Here is a 16566-nt window from a genome sequence, read left to right as displayed (position 1 = left end):
ACCTTCCAAAACAGGTGGTGGTTGTATGCTTTCTTCTTAAAGATAGCAAATTCTTAGTTTTCCTTAGTCGCTAAAATGAAAGGTTTTATCACTTTCATAATCAATAATGTCTTCTTTGTATCTTGTTGAAATCATTCAGCTTTAATGGGTGTATGTATATATATATTTGTTGAGGTGGAGTCTCTGTTGCCCAGGCTGGAGTGCAGTGGTACAATCTCTGCTCATTGTAGTGTCTGCTTCCCAAGTTCAAGCGATTCCCCTGCCTTAGCCTCCCAGGTAGCTGGGACTACAGGCATACACCACCATGCCCGACTAATTTTTATATTTTTAGTAGAGATGGGATTTCACCGTGTTGGCCAGGCTGGTCTTGAACTCCTCACCTCAGGTGATCTGCATTCCTTGGCCTCCCAAAGTGCTAGGATTACAGGCATGAGCCACCATGCCCGGCCAATATATGTTTTAATTTTCGTTTTTGATCATGCATAAAAATTTCATTTTAAGACTGTTTTATTATTTTCTTATGTGTCCTTCTAGACAAGTTGTTGCATGGCACCGACCTTATTGTGTAGATCTTGAAGAGAGTACCTTCTCACACCTGCGTTCTTTTCTTGAGAGATACTGTGATAAAATAAACAGTGAGATTCCCCCACTCCCTTTCCCTTCATCAAGGTATGTTATATGTATGTTTTTTTTTGTGTGTGTGTGCATGTGTATAAATTATTCCTTTTGAGTTTTGACTTACTGTTCTTTCTTGTTTTCCCAAATTATATGAAACTTTTTTATAATCTAGAAAAGAGCTAAACTTAGATACTTATTGATAATAACTTCTAGGAAAAAGTTATTTGTAATTTCACAAATCATGTTTTAAAAATTACTAATGTTCATGACTTGACAATTTTTTTTTTTTTTTTTAAGATGGAGCCTTGCTCTGTCACCCAGGCTGGAGCGCAGTGGCATGACCTCAGTTCACTGCAGCCTCTGCCTCACGGGTTCAAGCGATTCTCTTGCCTCAGCCTCCTGAGTAGCTGGGATTACAGGCACCCGCCATCATGCCCAGCTAATTTTTGTATTTTTAGTAGAGACGGGTTTTTGCCATGTTGGCCAGCCTAGTCTCTAACTCCTGACTTCAGGTGATCTACCCACCTCGGCCTCCCAAAGTGCTGGGGTTATAGGCGTGAGCCACTGCACCTGGCCAACAAAATTTTTAAAGAGAAAAAAATGTTACCCAAACTGGATAGCACAGGCACTTTTATGTTCCAAGAATTCATAGACGTTTATTTGGTTTCAGAGAACACCACAGTTTTCTCAAGCTGTGCCTGAAGCTACTTTCAAATCACCTTGCTCTTGCACTTGCGGGAGGGGTAGCTACCAGCATTCTCGGGAGGCAGGCAGGTCCACTTCGCAATTTGCTCTTCAGACTGATGGACTCAACTGTCCCAGATGAAATCCAAGAGGTAAGAGAATAGGACTTGTGAATCTGTATCTCAAACCACATCTTTCTCTGAGATTTTAGCTGTACAATATATTCAACTGTACATTGGACAATTTCAATTGGATGTTGTTTCCCTTACTCCTATTTTCTTGGTGAGAGTATTTTTGGTTAACTTATCCTTGAGACAAAGGTCAGATGCCATCTCTGAGAAACTTTTTATTCCTGCCGTCCCACCAGATTTGGTTTTTCTTGTATATGTTCTCATTACATCACATTGTATTCTAGTTGCTTATTTACAAACATGTCACTCTTTTTTCACCAGAAGATGAGTTCCTGGGGGCAAGGACCTAGTGCATGGCTTGGTCCGTAGTAGTAACTGAATAAGTGGACTGGATCATCTGTTAGAACTGTAACCAGAGCTAAGGAGAGAAAGGTCAGCTTAAGGAGGAAGAAGTGGCCTAGAAAAGAATACTGATTATAAATAAGGAGAGTATAATTTAAAAAAGCATATTTAGTATTATAATACAATATTAAATTTGGGGGAAACTTAAAAATATCTATATATTTGTAATACAAAATACAGAAAATAAATAAACTCTTTTGGCAGGTAATTATAGAAGGTACAGTAATTTTTAAACCAGTGCACTCCTAAATTATCAATGGATCAAAGAAAGAAATTACAAGATAAATTTAATACTTAAGATTAATGAAAACAAAAACTTAACATACCACAACTCATGAAATGCAGCTAAAGCTGTGCTTGGTGGAAAATTTGTAGCTTATAAACATCTATATTAAAAAATATATATATATCGAATCAGTAATTTAACCTTCTACCTTAAGAAATTAGAAAAAGAAAACTCAACCCAAAGCAAGTAGAGAAAAGGAACTAATGTAGATTAGAGTGAAATTAAACAAATAAAGAACAGAAAAACAATTGAGGAGATCCAGGAAACTAAATGTTCGTTCTTTGAAAAGACAAAATCAACAAACCTCTGGCTGGACTGACCAAGAAAAATAGAGAGAGGACTTAAATTACTCAAATCAGGAATGAAGGACGAGATATTACTGCTGACCCTACAGAAATCAAAAGGGAAATTGAGAAGCAGGGCAAGATGGTGGAATAGAAGGCTCCACTATCATTCCCCCTGCCAAGGGCACCAGTTTAACAACTCTACACAGAAAAAAGCACCTTCATAAGAACCAAAAATCAGATGAGCACTTACAGTACCTAGTTTTAACTTCATATCACTGAAAGAGGCACTGAAGAGATAGAAAAAACAGTCCTGAATAGGCAGTGCCACTCCTCCTGCTGCGGCAGTGGCAGTATGGTGCAGAGAGTGTCTCTGGGTGCTGGGGGAGGGAGAACACAGCAATTATGAGGCATTGAACTCAATGCTATCCTGTTAGAGCAGAAAGGAGAACTGGACCAAACTCAGCTGACACCTGTCCACAGAGGGAGCATTTAAACCAACCCTAGCCAGAGGGGAATTGCTGATCCCAGTGATCCAAATTTGAATTCCTGCAAGACTTGCCACTGAGGGCTATAGTGCTCTGTGTCTCCAAGTAAACTTGAAAGACAGTCTAGACCAAAAGGACTGCAACTCTTAGGCGAGTCCTAGTGCTGAACTGGTCCCAGAGACAGTGGACAGAGGGGCACGTGACATACTGAGACACCAGCTGGGGTAACCAAGGGAATGCTGGTTCACTCCCTGCCGCTCCGACCCCAACGCCAGGCTACACAGCTCGTGGCTCCAAGAGAGACCCCTTTCTTCCACTTGAGAGGGAAGAGTGGGCAGGACTTTGTCTTGCCTCTTAGATACCATCTTGGTCACAGCAGGATAGGGGACCAGTCAGAGTCGCAAGGCTCCCTGTTTCAGGTGCCAGCTCTCAGATGACATTTCTAGACATACCCTGGGCCAGCAGGGAACCCACTGCCTTGAAGAAAAGGACTCAGTACTGGCAGCATTCATCACTTGCTAACCGAAGAGCCCGTGGGCTGTGAATAACCAGCATTGATACCCAGCTGCTACGTCAAGGGCTTTGAGCCTCTGAGACTTTCTGGCTTTAGGTACCAGCACAGCCACGGAGGGATAGAGTACCAAATACACTTTTGGGATCCCTGATTCCAGGACTTGATTTTTGGATGGCATTTCTAGACCTGCCCTGGGCTACAGGAGAACCCACTGCCCTGAAGGGTGAGTCCCAGGCCAGGCAGTATTCACCATAAGCTAACTTAAGAATCCATGGGCCTTAAGCTTAAGGGAACATTGGTGCTCGTCTGGCAATACTCCTTGTGGCCTGGGGTGGTGGTAGCTATGGGGCGAGGCTCCTCTAGCTTTGGAAAGGGGAGGCACAAGTGAAAAAGACTGTGTCTTGTGGTTTGAGTGCCAGCTCAGCCATAGTACAGTAGAACACTGGGTAGACCTTTAAGTTTTTTGACTCTAGTCTCTGACTCCCAGATGGCACCTCTAGACCCACCTGAGGCTTGGGAGACGTCACTACCCCTGAAGGGAAGGACATGGCCTGGCTGGCTTTGCCACTGGCTGATTGTGGAACCACAGAGCCTTGAGCAAACATAGGCAATAGCCAGGGAGTGGTTATGGCAAGCTTGGGTGAGACCCAGTGCTGTGCTGGTGCTGTGCTGGCTTTAGGTCTGACCCAGTGCAGTCATAGTGGTGTTGGCCACAGGGGTGCTTGTGTCACTCCACTCCCAGCTTTAGGTGGCTGAGGAGAGAGAGAGAGAGACAGAGAGAGACACATACACATACGCAGAGACTGTTTGGGAGAAAGTAAGGGAAGAGAACAAGAGTCTCTGCCTGATAATCCAGAGAATTCTCCCAGATCTTGTCCAAGACGATCAAGGTGGTACCTCTATGAAGCTGGAAGAACCACAACGTTACTAAAGCAGATACGGTGTAGATCATAACACTCAAGTCCTTTAAAATATCTGGAAAGCCCAAGATATATATGGAAAGCTCAAGAAGGGTGGGTACAGATAAGCCCAGACAGTGAAGACTGCAATAAATACCTAAGTCTTCAATATCTACTAGCATCCACACCATCCATGACCTAACCAAATGAACTAAAGAAGGCACCAGGGACCAATCCCGGAGAAACAGATTTGTGACCTTTCAGACAGAGAATTCAAAATAGCTTTGTTGAGGAAAGTCAAAGAAATTCAAGATAGCACAGAGAAGGAATTCAGAATCCTATCAGATAAATTTAACAGATTAAAATAATTTGAAAGAATCAAGTAGAAATTGTGGAGCTGATAAATGCAATTGACATTTTGAAGAATGCCTCAGAGTCCTTTAATACCAGAATTGATGGCAGAAGAAAGAATTAGTGAGCTGGGTGTGGTGGCTCACGCCTGTAATCCCAGCACTTTTGGAGGCCAAGGTGGGTGGATCACAAGGTCAAGAGATAGAGACGTTCCTTGCCAACATGGTGAAACCCCTTCTCTACTAAAAATACAAAAAAAATTAGCTGGATGTGGTGGCACATGCCTGTAGTCCCAGCTACTCAGGAGGCTGAGGCAGGAGAATCGCTTGAACCTGGGAGGTGGAGGTTTCAGTGAGCCCAGATCGCGCCACTGCACTCCAGCCTGGTGACAGAGTGAGACTCCATCTCAAAAAAAAAAAAAAAGAAAAGAAAAAGAAGAAAGAAAAAAAAAATACACAGAGGAGACAAAAGAAAAAGAATAAAAAAGGTTGAAGCACACCTACAGGATCTAGAAAATAGTCTCAAAAGGGCAAGTCAAAGAGTTATTGGCCTTGAAGAAAAATCTCATGAGGAAAAACCCAGGACCAAATGGCTTCACTTGTGAATTCCACAGAATATTTAAAGAAGGATTAAGACTAATTCTTCACAAACTTCCAGAATGTAGAAGAGAAGCTAATACTTCCCAACTATATTTTGTGAGGCCAGTATTACCCTAATTGTGGACCAAGACATTGCAAGAAAAGAATAACTATAGACCTGCTATTAAAGTACTCTGATGCATTCTTCAATATCCATTATGAAGATAGATGTAAAAATTCTCAACAAACTACTAACAAACCAAATCCAGCAACTTACCTAAAAGATTGTACACCATGACTAAATGGGTTGTATCCCCTTTTCAAAGTATGAAAATCAATCAATATAATACACCATATTAATAGAAAAAATGAACAAAAACAATGTGATTATCTGGATGTGATTATCTGAAAAAGCATCTGACAAAATTCAACATCCTTTCATGATAAAAATATTCAACAAACTAGGAATAGAAGGGAACTTTCTTAACCTGATAAAGGGCATCTATGAAAAAGTTATAGTTAATATCATATTCAGTGGAGAAAGACTGAAAACCTTCCCCCTAAGATCAGGAATAAAATAAAGACTTCCACTCCTGCCATTTCTATTCTAGCTGGGGCAATTATATAAAATAATGAAATAAAACTATGTAGATTGAAAAGGAAGTTGTAAAACTATTTCTGTTTGCGGATGACATGATTTTGTGTGTGGAAAATCCTAAGAAACACACACACACTCATACACAACTATTAGGGCTAATAAACGAGTTCAGCAGAGCTTCAGGGTAAAAGATAAATATACAAAAATTGTTTCTATTTGATTGTACACCAACAATGTACAATCAAAAAATGAAATTAAGGAAACAAGTTTATGTACAAAAGCATCAAAAAGAATAGGATACTTAGGAATACATTTAACAAAAGAAGTGTAAGACTTGTACACTGAAAGAACAAAACATTATTGAAAGAAATTAAAGACCGAAATAAATGGAAACACACCTCATGTTTATGGGTTGCAAGACTTAATATTGTGAAGATGTCAATACTTTGCAAATTGGTTCACAGATTCAGTGCAATCACTATCAAAATTCTTGCTGGCTTTGTTTGGCAGAAATTGATAAGCTGATCTTAAAATCATATGGAGATTCAAGGATCCAGAGTAGCCAAAACAGTCTTGAAAAAGAAGAGGAAAGTTAGAAGACTCACACTTTCCAACTTCAAAACATACTACTTTATAGTTACAGTAATAAAAATAGAGTGGCTGTGTCAGAAGGATAGATATATAGATCAATGGAATAGAATTAAGAGTCCAGAAATAAACTCATATATCTGTGGCTTACTGATTTTCTACAAGAGTGCCAAAACAATTTCATGAGAGAATAGTGTCTCATGGTACTTGGACAACTGTATACCCACATACAAAAGAATGAAGTTGGCCCCTTACATCATATACAAAAAAATTAAAGTGGATTAAAGACCTAAATATAAGAGCTACAGCTGTAAAACTCACAAAAGAAAACAAGGCCAGGCACACACCTGTAATCCCAGCACTTTGGAATGCCAAGGCAGGCGGATCACCTGAGGTCAGGAGTTCAAGACCAGCCTAACATGGTGAAACCCCGTATCTACTAAATACAAAAAATTAGCCCGGTGTAGTGGCGTGTGCCTGTAATCCCAGCTGAGGCAGGAGAATTGCTTGAACCCAGGAGGCGGAGGTTGCAGTGAGCTGAGATCACACCATTGCACTCCAGCCTGGGAGACAAGAATGAAACTCTGTCTCAAAAAAAAAGATGGGCCTGGTGTGGTGGCTCACGCCTGTAATCCCAGCACTTTGGGAGGCTGAGGCGGGCGGATCATGAGGTCAGGAGTTCGAGACCAGCCTGACCAACATTGTGAAACCCCATCTCTACTAAAAATTCAAAAAAGCCAGGTGTGGAGGTGCGCGCCTGTAATCCCAGCTACTTGGGAGGCTGGGGCAGGACAGTTGCTTGAACCCGGGAAGCAGAGGTTGCAGTGAGTGGAGACCGCGCCACTGCACTCCAGCCTGGGCGACAGGGCAAGAGTCCGTCTCACAAAAAAAATAAAAATAAAAAAAAGATGTAAATCTTTATCACCTTGGATTAGGCAATGGTTTCTTAGCTATGACATCAAAATCACAACCAAAGGAAAAATAAATTGGACATCATCAAAATTAAAAGCATTTGTGCTTCAGAGGATACTTTCAAGAAAATGAAGACAGCACACAGAATGGGAGAGATACTTGTAAGTCATATATCTGATGAGGTTCTAGTTTCTAGAATATATAAAGAATTCTTAGAGTCCAACAATAAAAAAGACAGATACCCCAGTTTTAAAAATGAACAAAGAATCTGAGTAGACATATCTCTGGAGAAGAGATACAAATAGCCAGTAAACACATGAAAAAATGTTCAACATCATTAATTATTAGGGAAATACAAATCAAAACCACATTGAGATACCACTTCACACCCACTGACAGTAATCAAAAAGGCTGACTAATAGCAAACGTTGGAGGAGGTGGAGAAATTAGAACCTTCATGCATTGCGTGAGAATGTAAAATGGTGCAGCTGCTTTGGAAAACAGGCAGTTCCTTAAATAGTTAAACAGAGTTACTGTATGATCCAGCAGTTCCACTACTAGGTCTGTACCCAAGAGCATTGAAAACATATGTCCACACAAAAACTTGTACATGAATGTTCATAGCAGCATTATTTATAATAGTCAAAAGGTGAAAACAACACGTGTCTGTCAACTGATAAATGAACAAAATTTGGTATATTCATACAATGTAATATTATTTAGCCATAAAAAGGAGTGAAGTAGTGATACATACTACAACCTAACTGAACCTTCTAAATATTATCCTAAGTGGCTGGATACAGTGGCCCACACCTGTAATCTGCACACTTTGGGAGGCTAAGGGGGGCAGATCACTTGAGTCCAGGAGTTTGAGACCAGCCTGGCCAACATGGTGAAACCCTGTCTCTACTAAAAATACAAAAATTAGTTGGGTGTGGTGGCGCATGCCTGTAGTCCCAGATACTTGGGTGGCTGAGGCGTGAGAATTGCTTGAAACCGGGAGGCAGAGGTTGCAGTGAGCTGACATCATACCACTGCACGCTAGCCTGGGCAACAGAGTGAGATTCTGTCTCAAAAAAAAAAAAAAAAATTATGCTAAGTGAAGAAGCCAGACACAAAGGGCCATATATTGTATAAGTCCATTTATTTATTTATTTATTTATTTATTTATTTATTTATTTATTTATTTGACAGAGTCTTGCTCTGTCGCCCAAGCTGGAGTGCAATGGCTCTATGTCGGCTCACTGTAACCTCCACCTCCTGGGTTCAAGCGATTATCCTGCCTCGCCTCCCGGGTAGCTGGGACTGCAGGCGCACACCACCATGCCCAGCTAGTTTTTGTATTTTTAGTAGAGACAGGGTTTCACCATGTTGGCCAGGCTGGTCTTGAACTCCTAACCTCGGGTGATCTGCCTGCCTCGGCCTCCCAAAGTGCTGGGATTAGAGGCATGAGCCACCGCGCCCGGTCTATATAACTCCATTTATATGAAATGTGCAGAGTAAGCAAGTCCATAGCAATACCTTAGTGGGCTGGGTGCAGTGGCTCACGCCTATAATCCCAGCACTTTGGGATGCTGAGGAGGGTTGATCACTTCAGATAAATAGTTCGAGACCAGCCTGGCCAACATGATAAAACCCTTTTTTACCAAAAATACAAAAATTAGCCTGGCGTTGTGGCGTGTGCTTGTTGTAGTCCTAGCCACTTGGGAGGCTGAGGCAGGAGAATCGCCTGAACCTTTGAGATGGAGGTTGCAGTGAGCTGAGATCACGCCACTGCACTCCAGCCTGGGCAACAGAGCGAGACTCCACCTAAAAAAAAAAAAAAAAGTACATTAGTGGTTGTTGGAGATCTTGAGCAGGGATAGGGAATGACTGGTAATCGGCACAGGGCTTTTTTTTTTTTTTGGTAGTAATGAAGATATTCTAAATTGGATAGTGGCGATGGTTGCACAACTCTGAATAGACTAAAAACCATTGAATTTTATACTTTCAAGAGGTGAATTCTGTGGCATGTGTATTATATGTCAATTGAAAAAAAAATAATAAACTGACTTTTCAAGTAGAGGGACATATCCCCTCAAATGGGATTGGAGGAATATCCTGGTGGTGAGTAGGAACTGTGATGATTTAATATTTATCAGAAACGGGGTCGTGTAAGATTTTGAAAAGGACTAAAGTACTAGAATAAAATAAGGAAAAGTAAACTTAAAAAATTATATTTTGGATTATCTTTTTATTCTTTGGGTCTCTTTGACAGCCGTTCCATCTTAGAAGAGTACTTGGAGATAGATTGTTCCAGGATGTTACACACAGGCTGTTTCTGTTTACAGCTATTTGTGTTCCTCTTTTCTTATTTCTGAAACTTCTAGTAATTTATCTATTTGCAGTAATCACATTGCTGCTGTTTCTTGTATGCTTTCCCACCATTTTCCTTTGACCTTCTCTGAATTTTCTTTTTTTAAAAATTTTTTTATTTGAACTACCTGTAGACTTAAGGAAATATTGCATAAATAATAGTTTTCATATGTCTCTCATCCAGCTTCCCATTATGTTAATGTCTTACATAACCATTATATAATTATCAAAACAAAGAAATTAGTATTGGTTTAATACTATTAAGTAAACATCTTATTAGAAATTTTATCAATTTTCTACTGATGTCCTTGTTTTGTTGCAGGATCCTATTTGGGATCCCATATTGCTTTTAATTGTTATTTCTCTTCTGTAACAATTTAGTGTCCTGTAACAATTCCTCAGTCTTTCCTTGTCTTTCATGAGCTTGACATTTCATGAGTATTATTTAATTATTTTATTGAATATCTCTGTCATTTTTTCATGATGGGATTGAGTTATGTATTTTGGGCAAGAATACCACAGAAATAATGTGTCCTTGGTATGTTATTACATGAGGTTAATGATGTCCATATATCTTATTACTGACAATGTCAGCCTCAATCACATGGTTATGGTGGGTTCTGCTGGGTTTCTTCATCCATCAGTAGCTTCTGAGAGAGGACTGATAGAAAATACATTAAATGAAAATATGCTCACACTTAAATAGTTTGACAATTGAATATCTTCATGAATGGTTTAGGCATAAAATTCTAAATTGGAAATCATTTTTCAGTAAGACTTGTGAAGTCATTGCTTCATTGTCTTCTAGTTTTCAATGGTGTTACTTAGAAAATCAGTGCGCTTCAATTTTTGATCCTTTGTATGGAAATCTGTTTTTCTGTCTAGATGCTATATAGCAAGTTCTTCTTGTCCTTTGTGTTCTCACATTTCAAAATGATATGAACTGATGTGGGGAAAGTCATAGCCTTCAATATTAAAAAATTATCTTGGCCAGGCATGGTGGCTCACGCCTGTAATCCCAGCATTTTTGGAGGCCGAGGTGGGTGGATCACTTGAGGCCAGGAATTGAAGACCAGCTGGCCAATATGCAAAACCCCTTCCCTACTAAAAAAAAATATATGTATATATATCTGGAAGTGTTTTGTTGATTTCCTCTTCATTGTTTTCTGTGTTCTTTCTTTCTCTCTGGAACTCATTATTGGGATACTTAACCTCCTGAGCCAGTCCTCTTAATTTTCTTGTGTTTTCCTTCCTGTTTTCCATCTTTTCCCCCTTCTACTTTATAGGAAATTTAATTCTATATTCTAGCCCTTCTATTGAGATTTTCTGTTTCTTTTATAATCTTTTTAATTTATAAGAGCTCTTTTCTTCATTCTCAAAGTGTTCCTTTTTTAGTAGCCTCCCATTCTGACTTACACTTTTTGAAGATACTAATTTTTGTTCTTGTTTCTATGTACTTTTTTTTTTAAATTAGACCATTTCTGTTAGTTTTAGTCTCTGTCATAATAAAGGCTTTCCTCAAATTTCTAATAACCTTTGGCTTTGAAGCCAATCATGGGTAAGAGTGTGATGCTATGGCCGAGTGTGGTGGCTCACGCCTGTAATCCCAGCACTTTAGGAGGCTGAGGTGGGCAGATCACCTGAGGTCAGGAGTTGGAGACCAGCCTGGCCAACATGGTGAAACCCCATCTCTACTAAAAAATACAAAAATTACCTGGGCATGGTGGCTCATGCCTGTAATCCCAGCTACTTAAGGCTGAGGCAGGAAAATCGCTTGAACCCCAGAGGCGGAGGTTGCCGTGAGCCGAGATTGTGCCACTGCACTCCAGCCTGGGTGATGAGAGCAAGACTCCATCTCAAAAAAAAAAAAAAAAAAAAAGAGTAATGGTAAAAGGCTGATGGATGCTAAAAGTTCTCTACACAGAGATGAGGTTTATCAAATTTATTGTAGATTGATATGGCTGGGCTATATTTTAGGGGAAGGTAACATTTCATGTCTGTCACTTAAAGTCTTTTCTACTGGGCTAGTGAGATTCTTCAAAGGAAGGCTCTTCTAAGCTACTGCCAGAAGGTATAAACCTGAGTGACAATCTTCTGGTGAGGAAAAAGAGTTTAGGAGTCTCAATATTCAGAATGAACACTTTGTCTTAAAATCACCCAATTTTAGTTTGGTATTCCTGCCTTCAACTGTGCCTGTTATCTTAACCAGTTTTCAACCAATCCTCCTGTTTTGAGCTCTTCCTTTTTTCCCTCTTGCAAACGTATATGAGCCTCTAGGAACTCTACAGTATAAATCAAAGTGTTTTTTGGTTTTTCTCCTTTTTGACTTAGGGTGTAGCCATTTCAGGTCTTTTAAGTCATTTACCCTTTATCTGTTCCTTTCTGTTTCCAAAATTTTGATGCTGTTTTTTCCTTTACCATTTTGGGGAGGGGGGTCTTTTTGAATTATCCCCCCAACCCCTGCCCATTGTTTTAGATGGGCTTTTGGAAACAGAATATGTGCATTTAGTCCTTAATCCTTAGTCACCTTTGTTGAATTTCCAAAGCTAAAATTTGATTTTAGCTTTGATTTTAGCGTTATTTTAGTTTGAGTAGAGTACTCTGAGAAAGTCATTAAAGGTTTGTCCTGTTCTTAACTGTGTTGGAGGACACATGCTTTTGGATGGAAGGGTTATTCTTCTTGTGTACTTGAATTTTTCAGTCATCATAGTAAGTCAAATAATTATTAATAGAACATTGACTTATAGAAAAATTGAGTATTAGAACTGAGAGGCACTATGGAGTTTATCTTAGTCCAACACTGTTTTTACTGATAAAGAAGCCATGACCCAGAGAAGTTATGAGGCCTAAGATAATGCAGCTACTATTCCTTATGCTGTTCCCACTACCTGGACCTTTGTCTAGCCAGGTCCTACTAATTCTGTATTCTTTTTTTTCACTTTAAGTTTTAGGGTATATGTGCACAATATGCAGGTTAGTTACATATGTATACATGTGCCACGTTGGTGTGCTGCACCCATCAACTCGTCATTTAACATTAGGTATATCTCCTATTGCTATCCCTCCCCCCTCCCCCCACCCCACAACAGGCCCGGGTGTGTGATGTTCCCCTTCCTGTGTCCATGTGTTCTAATTCTGTAATTCTCAAATGCCTAATCCTCAGGGAGATCTTCCATGAGCCCATAGGCCATGTTAATTGCCATATTTGTGTGCTCACGCAAGTTCCTGCCCCCTTTTACTTTCCCTATGTGACTCCTTTCACATTTATACTTTCTTGCTCAGGATCTTTCTTTCCCATCAGACTGTAGGCTCATGAAAGCAGAGATTTTGTCTGTTTTACTCATTTCTGCACCCAAATCACTTTGCACAGAACCTTACCAGGCTGAATGCTATAGAATCAACACTAAATATTTGTTGGGTGATGATTAGCTATTTAGTGGCAAATCCAAAATATGTATTCATAGTCTTCTTAAAGACATCTGAAGGAGGACTTGCATGCTTTCTTTTTTATCATGCCATCTTTTTTAGACTTACATGATCCTAGTAGTCAGTGAGTTTACTTTAAGTGTGTTTTTATTAAAAACCAAGAACCAGGCCAATCAGTACACTTTCCTCTTTTGATATTAGGTGGTAATTGAAACTTTATCAGTGGGAGCAACCATGCTGTTACCTCCATTACGAGAACGGATGGAATTACTTCATTCTCTTTTACCTCAAGGACCTGATAGATGGGAAAGCTTATCTAAAGGACAGGTAGGCTTTTGCTTGCTATGTAAGTAAACCAGTAGTATCATAAAAATTTGGACTGAGAAGGAAATAAAACTAATCAATTGCCATGTGTTCATGGAGCGTAAGTACTTGATGGGTCTAGTAAATCCTGGTTATTTAATGTTTTGTGCTGGAAGAATTCCCAGTTGTCTAACAACCTTAGGTGAAGCAAGTGATAATTTATTAAGTTATTTGGGGCTAATTATTAAAATAAGGACTAATTTTTCCAGTGTTTCTTATGGTACTAAGCCAGACACTCTGTGGTTTATTTGTAGTATGCTGAGTTGAAATCAAGTGCATGTGCTACTGTTGGTTCCATGCTGAGAACTTTGTCTGAAATTGTTTGTATAAAGAGTATAGATGACTATTAGGAAAAAGTATTTGATAATATGAGTATACTTATTCTTTCCATTTTTATGTTATATACCTTAAAATAGTACATTTTGCTCAACCAAGTAGAAGTTACCAGATTCAGAGATACAGATTTGAGGAAAAAAAAATTGGTACTTATTTGCAGCATAATATTTACTGATACTTTTCTTTCTTTTTAAATCTTTTTTGGAGACAGAGTCTTGCTCTGTCACCCATGCTGGAGTAGGGTGGTGCAATCATAGCTCACTCTAACCTCGAACTCCTAAGCTCAAGGGATCCTACTGCCTTGGCCTCTGGAGTAGCTAAGACTGCTGGCATGTGCCACCACACCCGGCTAATTTTTTTATTCTTATTTTTATAGCGGTGGGGTCTTGCTGTATTTCCCAGGCTGTTCTTGAACTCCTGGCCTCAAATGATCCTCCTGCTTTGGCCTCCCAAAGTGCTGGGATTATAGGCATGAGACCACTGTGCCTGGTCCACAGGTGATTTTTTTTTTTTTTTTTTTTTTGAGACAGGGTTTTGCTCTGTCATCCAGGCTGGAGTGCAGTGGCATGATCATGGCTTACTGTAGCCTCAACCTTCTGGGCTCAAGTGATTCTCCCACCTCAGCCTTCTGAGTAGCTGAAACTACAGGTGTGCACCACCATGCTCAGCTAATTTTTGTATTTTTTGTAGAGGGGATTTTGCTATGTTGCCCAGGCTGGTCTTGAATTCCTGGACTCAAGCGGATCCGCCTGCCTTGGCCTCCCAAAGTGCTGTGATTACACGTGTGAGCCTCTGTGCCCAGCCTACAGATAATTTTTAGTGAGTATTTTGCATTAGGTTAGATTTCAAGTGATTTATTTTAAACATTAGAATAAGTAATTGTCATTGGTAATGTCACACTGTAGAATCATGTGTCGTATTATTTATCTATTGGCATTTCGTACTCCTCTCTACTTACAGTACTAAAATCATTATGCATAGTATGCCATGTTAGCTTAGAGATTTAGGCATTATAATGAAGGCTGAAATAAAAACCTGTAAGTTGCATTTTCCTAAATCCCATTTCCTAAATGGGATTAATTAGGTAGTTTTTATAATTACGTACCTCCTGAAGATGATTGTTTATTAAGCTAGTAAGTGTATTAGTATAGTTTTTTTCTGGGATCCTCTTGTGTTCTTTTCTAGTGCGTATTACGCTAGTTACTTGTTCCTATTTTATTGTTCTTTAGAGAATGCAACTGGATATCATCCTGACAAGTTTGCAAGATCATACCCATGTAGCCTCCCTACTTGGCTATAGTTCACCCTCTGATGCTGCTGACCTGTCTTCTGTGTGTACTGGCTACGGAAATCTGTCAGATCAACCTTATGGCACTCAGAGCTGCCATCCAGATACCCACCTGGCTGAAATTTTGATGAAGACTCTCTTAAGAAATTTAGGATTTTATACGGTAAGTTGTTCTTTCATTGTAGTGAAAAAAGAATAAAGGGGTAGGGATCTTTTTAGTCAAGGTATTTTGACATTTAAACACCTATGATAGAAATCAAACTCTAGACCCCTCTCCCCAAAGGGGAAAAACATGTCAGGTTTTCTGAAATATTGTGGGGACCAAATAACATGTAATTGAGAATTTCAAAGGGATTTATTTTAGAATTTTACCAGATTTTTCTGATATTATAGAATAATCAACAGAATAAAATAGGAACATTTTTAGAGAGAAGCATAATGAGCAAGGGATTAACCTTACCAGACATAATCTTATAATGAAACAATGTACTTGGTACTGAATGAGAATAGGTTGGTCAGTAGGATAGAGGACAGTGGACCCTATAGCTTTCCCTGTATTAGTATGCCATTAATTCTAAATCTCTGGTGTTTCTTAAATTCATCTTTTTTTCTTGCCATTTCTTTGAGTTCTAAGCCAGATCATTATGATTCAGTGCTGATAGTGTTATAGCTATTGTCACTATTGCTGGTCTCTTCTCAGCATCTTACTGCTGGAATAACTTTGTATTAAATAACATCTTTATATTAAAGAATACAACTTCTTTGTATTAAATTAAAACCCATTCAGGCCAGGCGTGGTGTCTTATGCCTGTAATCTCAGCACTTTGGGAGGCCGAGGTGGGTGGATCACCTGAGGTCAGGAGTTTGAGACCAGCTTGGCCAATATGGTGAAACCCCGTCTCTACTAAAAATGCAAAAATTAGCCAGGTGTGGTGGCTGGCGTCTATAATCCCAGCTACTCAGGAGGCCAAGGTGGGAGAGTTGCTTGAACCAGGGAAGCAGAGGCTGCAGTGAGCTGAGATCGCGCCACTGCACTCCAGCCTGGGAGACAGAGCGAAACCCCATCTCAAAACACCACCACCACCACCACCACCACCACCCCCCGCCTTCAGACCCTTTATCATCAGCTCACACACCATTCTTACCTGAAATCATCCTTTTCCAGAATTGTACATTGTACACGTATTTCCTGTTGTTTTTCTCTACCAATCTGTGATGTAAGATGACTATTTTAGGAAACCTTGCCCAAATAACCCCATCTAGCCAGAGATGCGTATAGCTGCACATCTCTGTACTCATCAGCACTTATAGGATCAGAGTGTACTGTGCAACTTAACTTTGAATCGTTTGTGTATCAATTGTTTCCTATGGCTCTTCAGGGCCTGGTCTATGTACTCTTTTTCTTCCAATACAAGCCTTAGTGCTCTATCCCACCCACATTGAAAGGCTGATCACTAAGTCAGAG

At 39.8% G+C, this 16566-nt stretch overlaps 1 protein-coding gene across 8 annotated transcripts in view; it reads left to right on the top strand.

Annotated features, from left to right (window-relative positions):
- Nucleotides 1-16566, top strand: part of HERC1 (HECT and RLD domain containing E3 ubiquitin protein ligase family member 1) — a 240864-nt gene that overhangs the window by 88993 nt on the left and 135305 nt on the right. For all 8 annotated transcript variants that reach the window (XR_004030537.1, XM_030814531.1, XM_030814537.1 and 5 more), the window contains exons 11-14: nt 535-669; nt 1289-1454; nt 13316-13441; nt 15043-15264. Coding sequence is in view for 7 of the 8 variants with exons in the window: in XM_030814531.1 (XP_030670391.1) it covers nt 535-669; nt 1289-1454; nt 13316-13441; nt 15043-15264 (649 nt within the window). In the remaining variant the exon portion in view is untranslated. The remainder of the gene's footprint in view (nt 1-534; nt 670-1288; nt 1455-13315; nt 13442-15042; nt 15265-16566) is intronic.

The sequence above is a fragment of the Nomascus leucogenys genome, chromosome 6 (assembly GCF_006542625.1).
Source record: "Nomascus leucogenys isolate Asia chromosome 6, Asia_NLE_v1, whole genome shotgun sequence".
In the NCBI taxonomy this organism is placed as follows: domain Eukaryota; kingdom Metazoa; phylum Chordata; class Mammalia; order Primates; family Hylobatidae; genus Nomascus; species Nomascus leucogenys.
The sequence above is the reverse complement of the archived record's forward strand: the minus strand, read 5'-3'. Positions and strand labels throughout refer to the sequence as shown.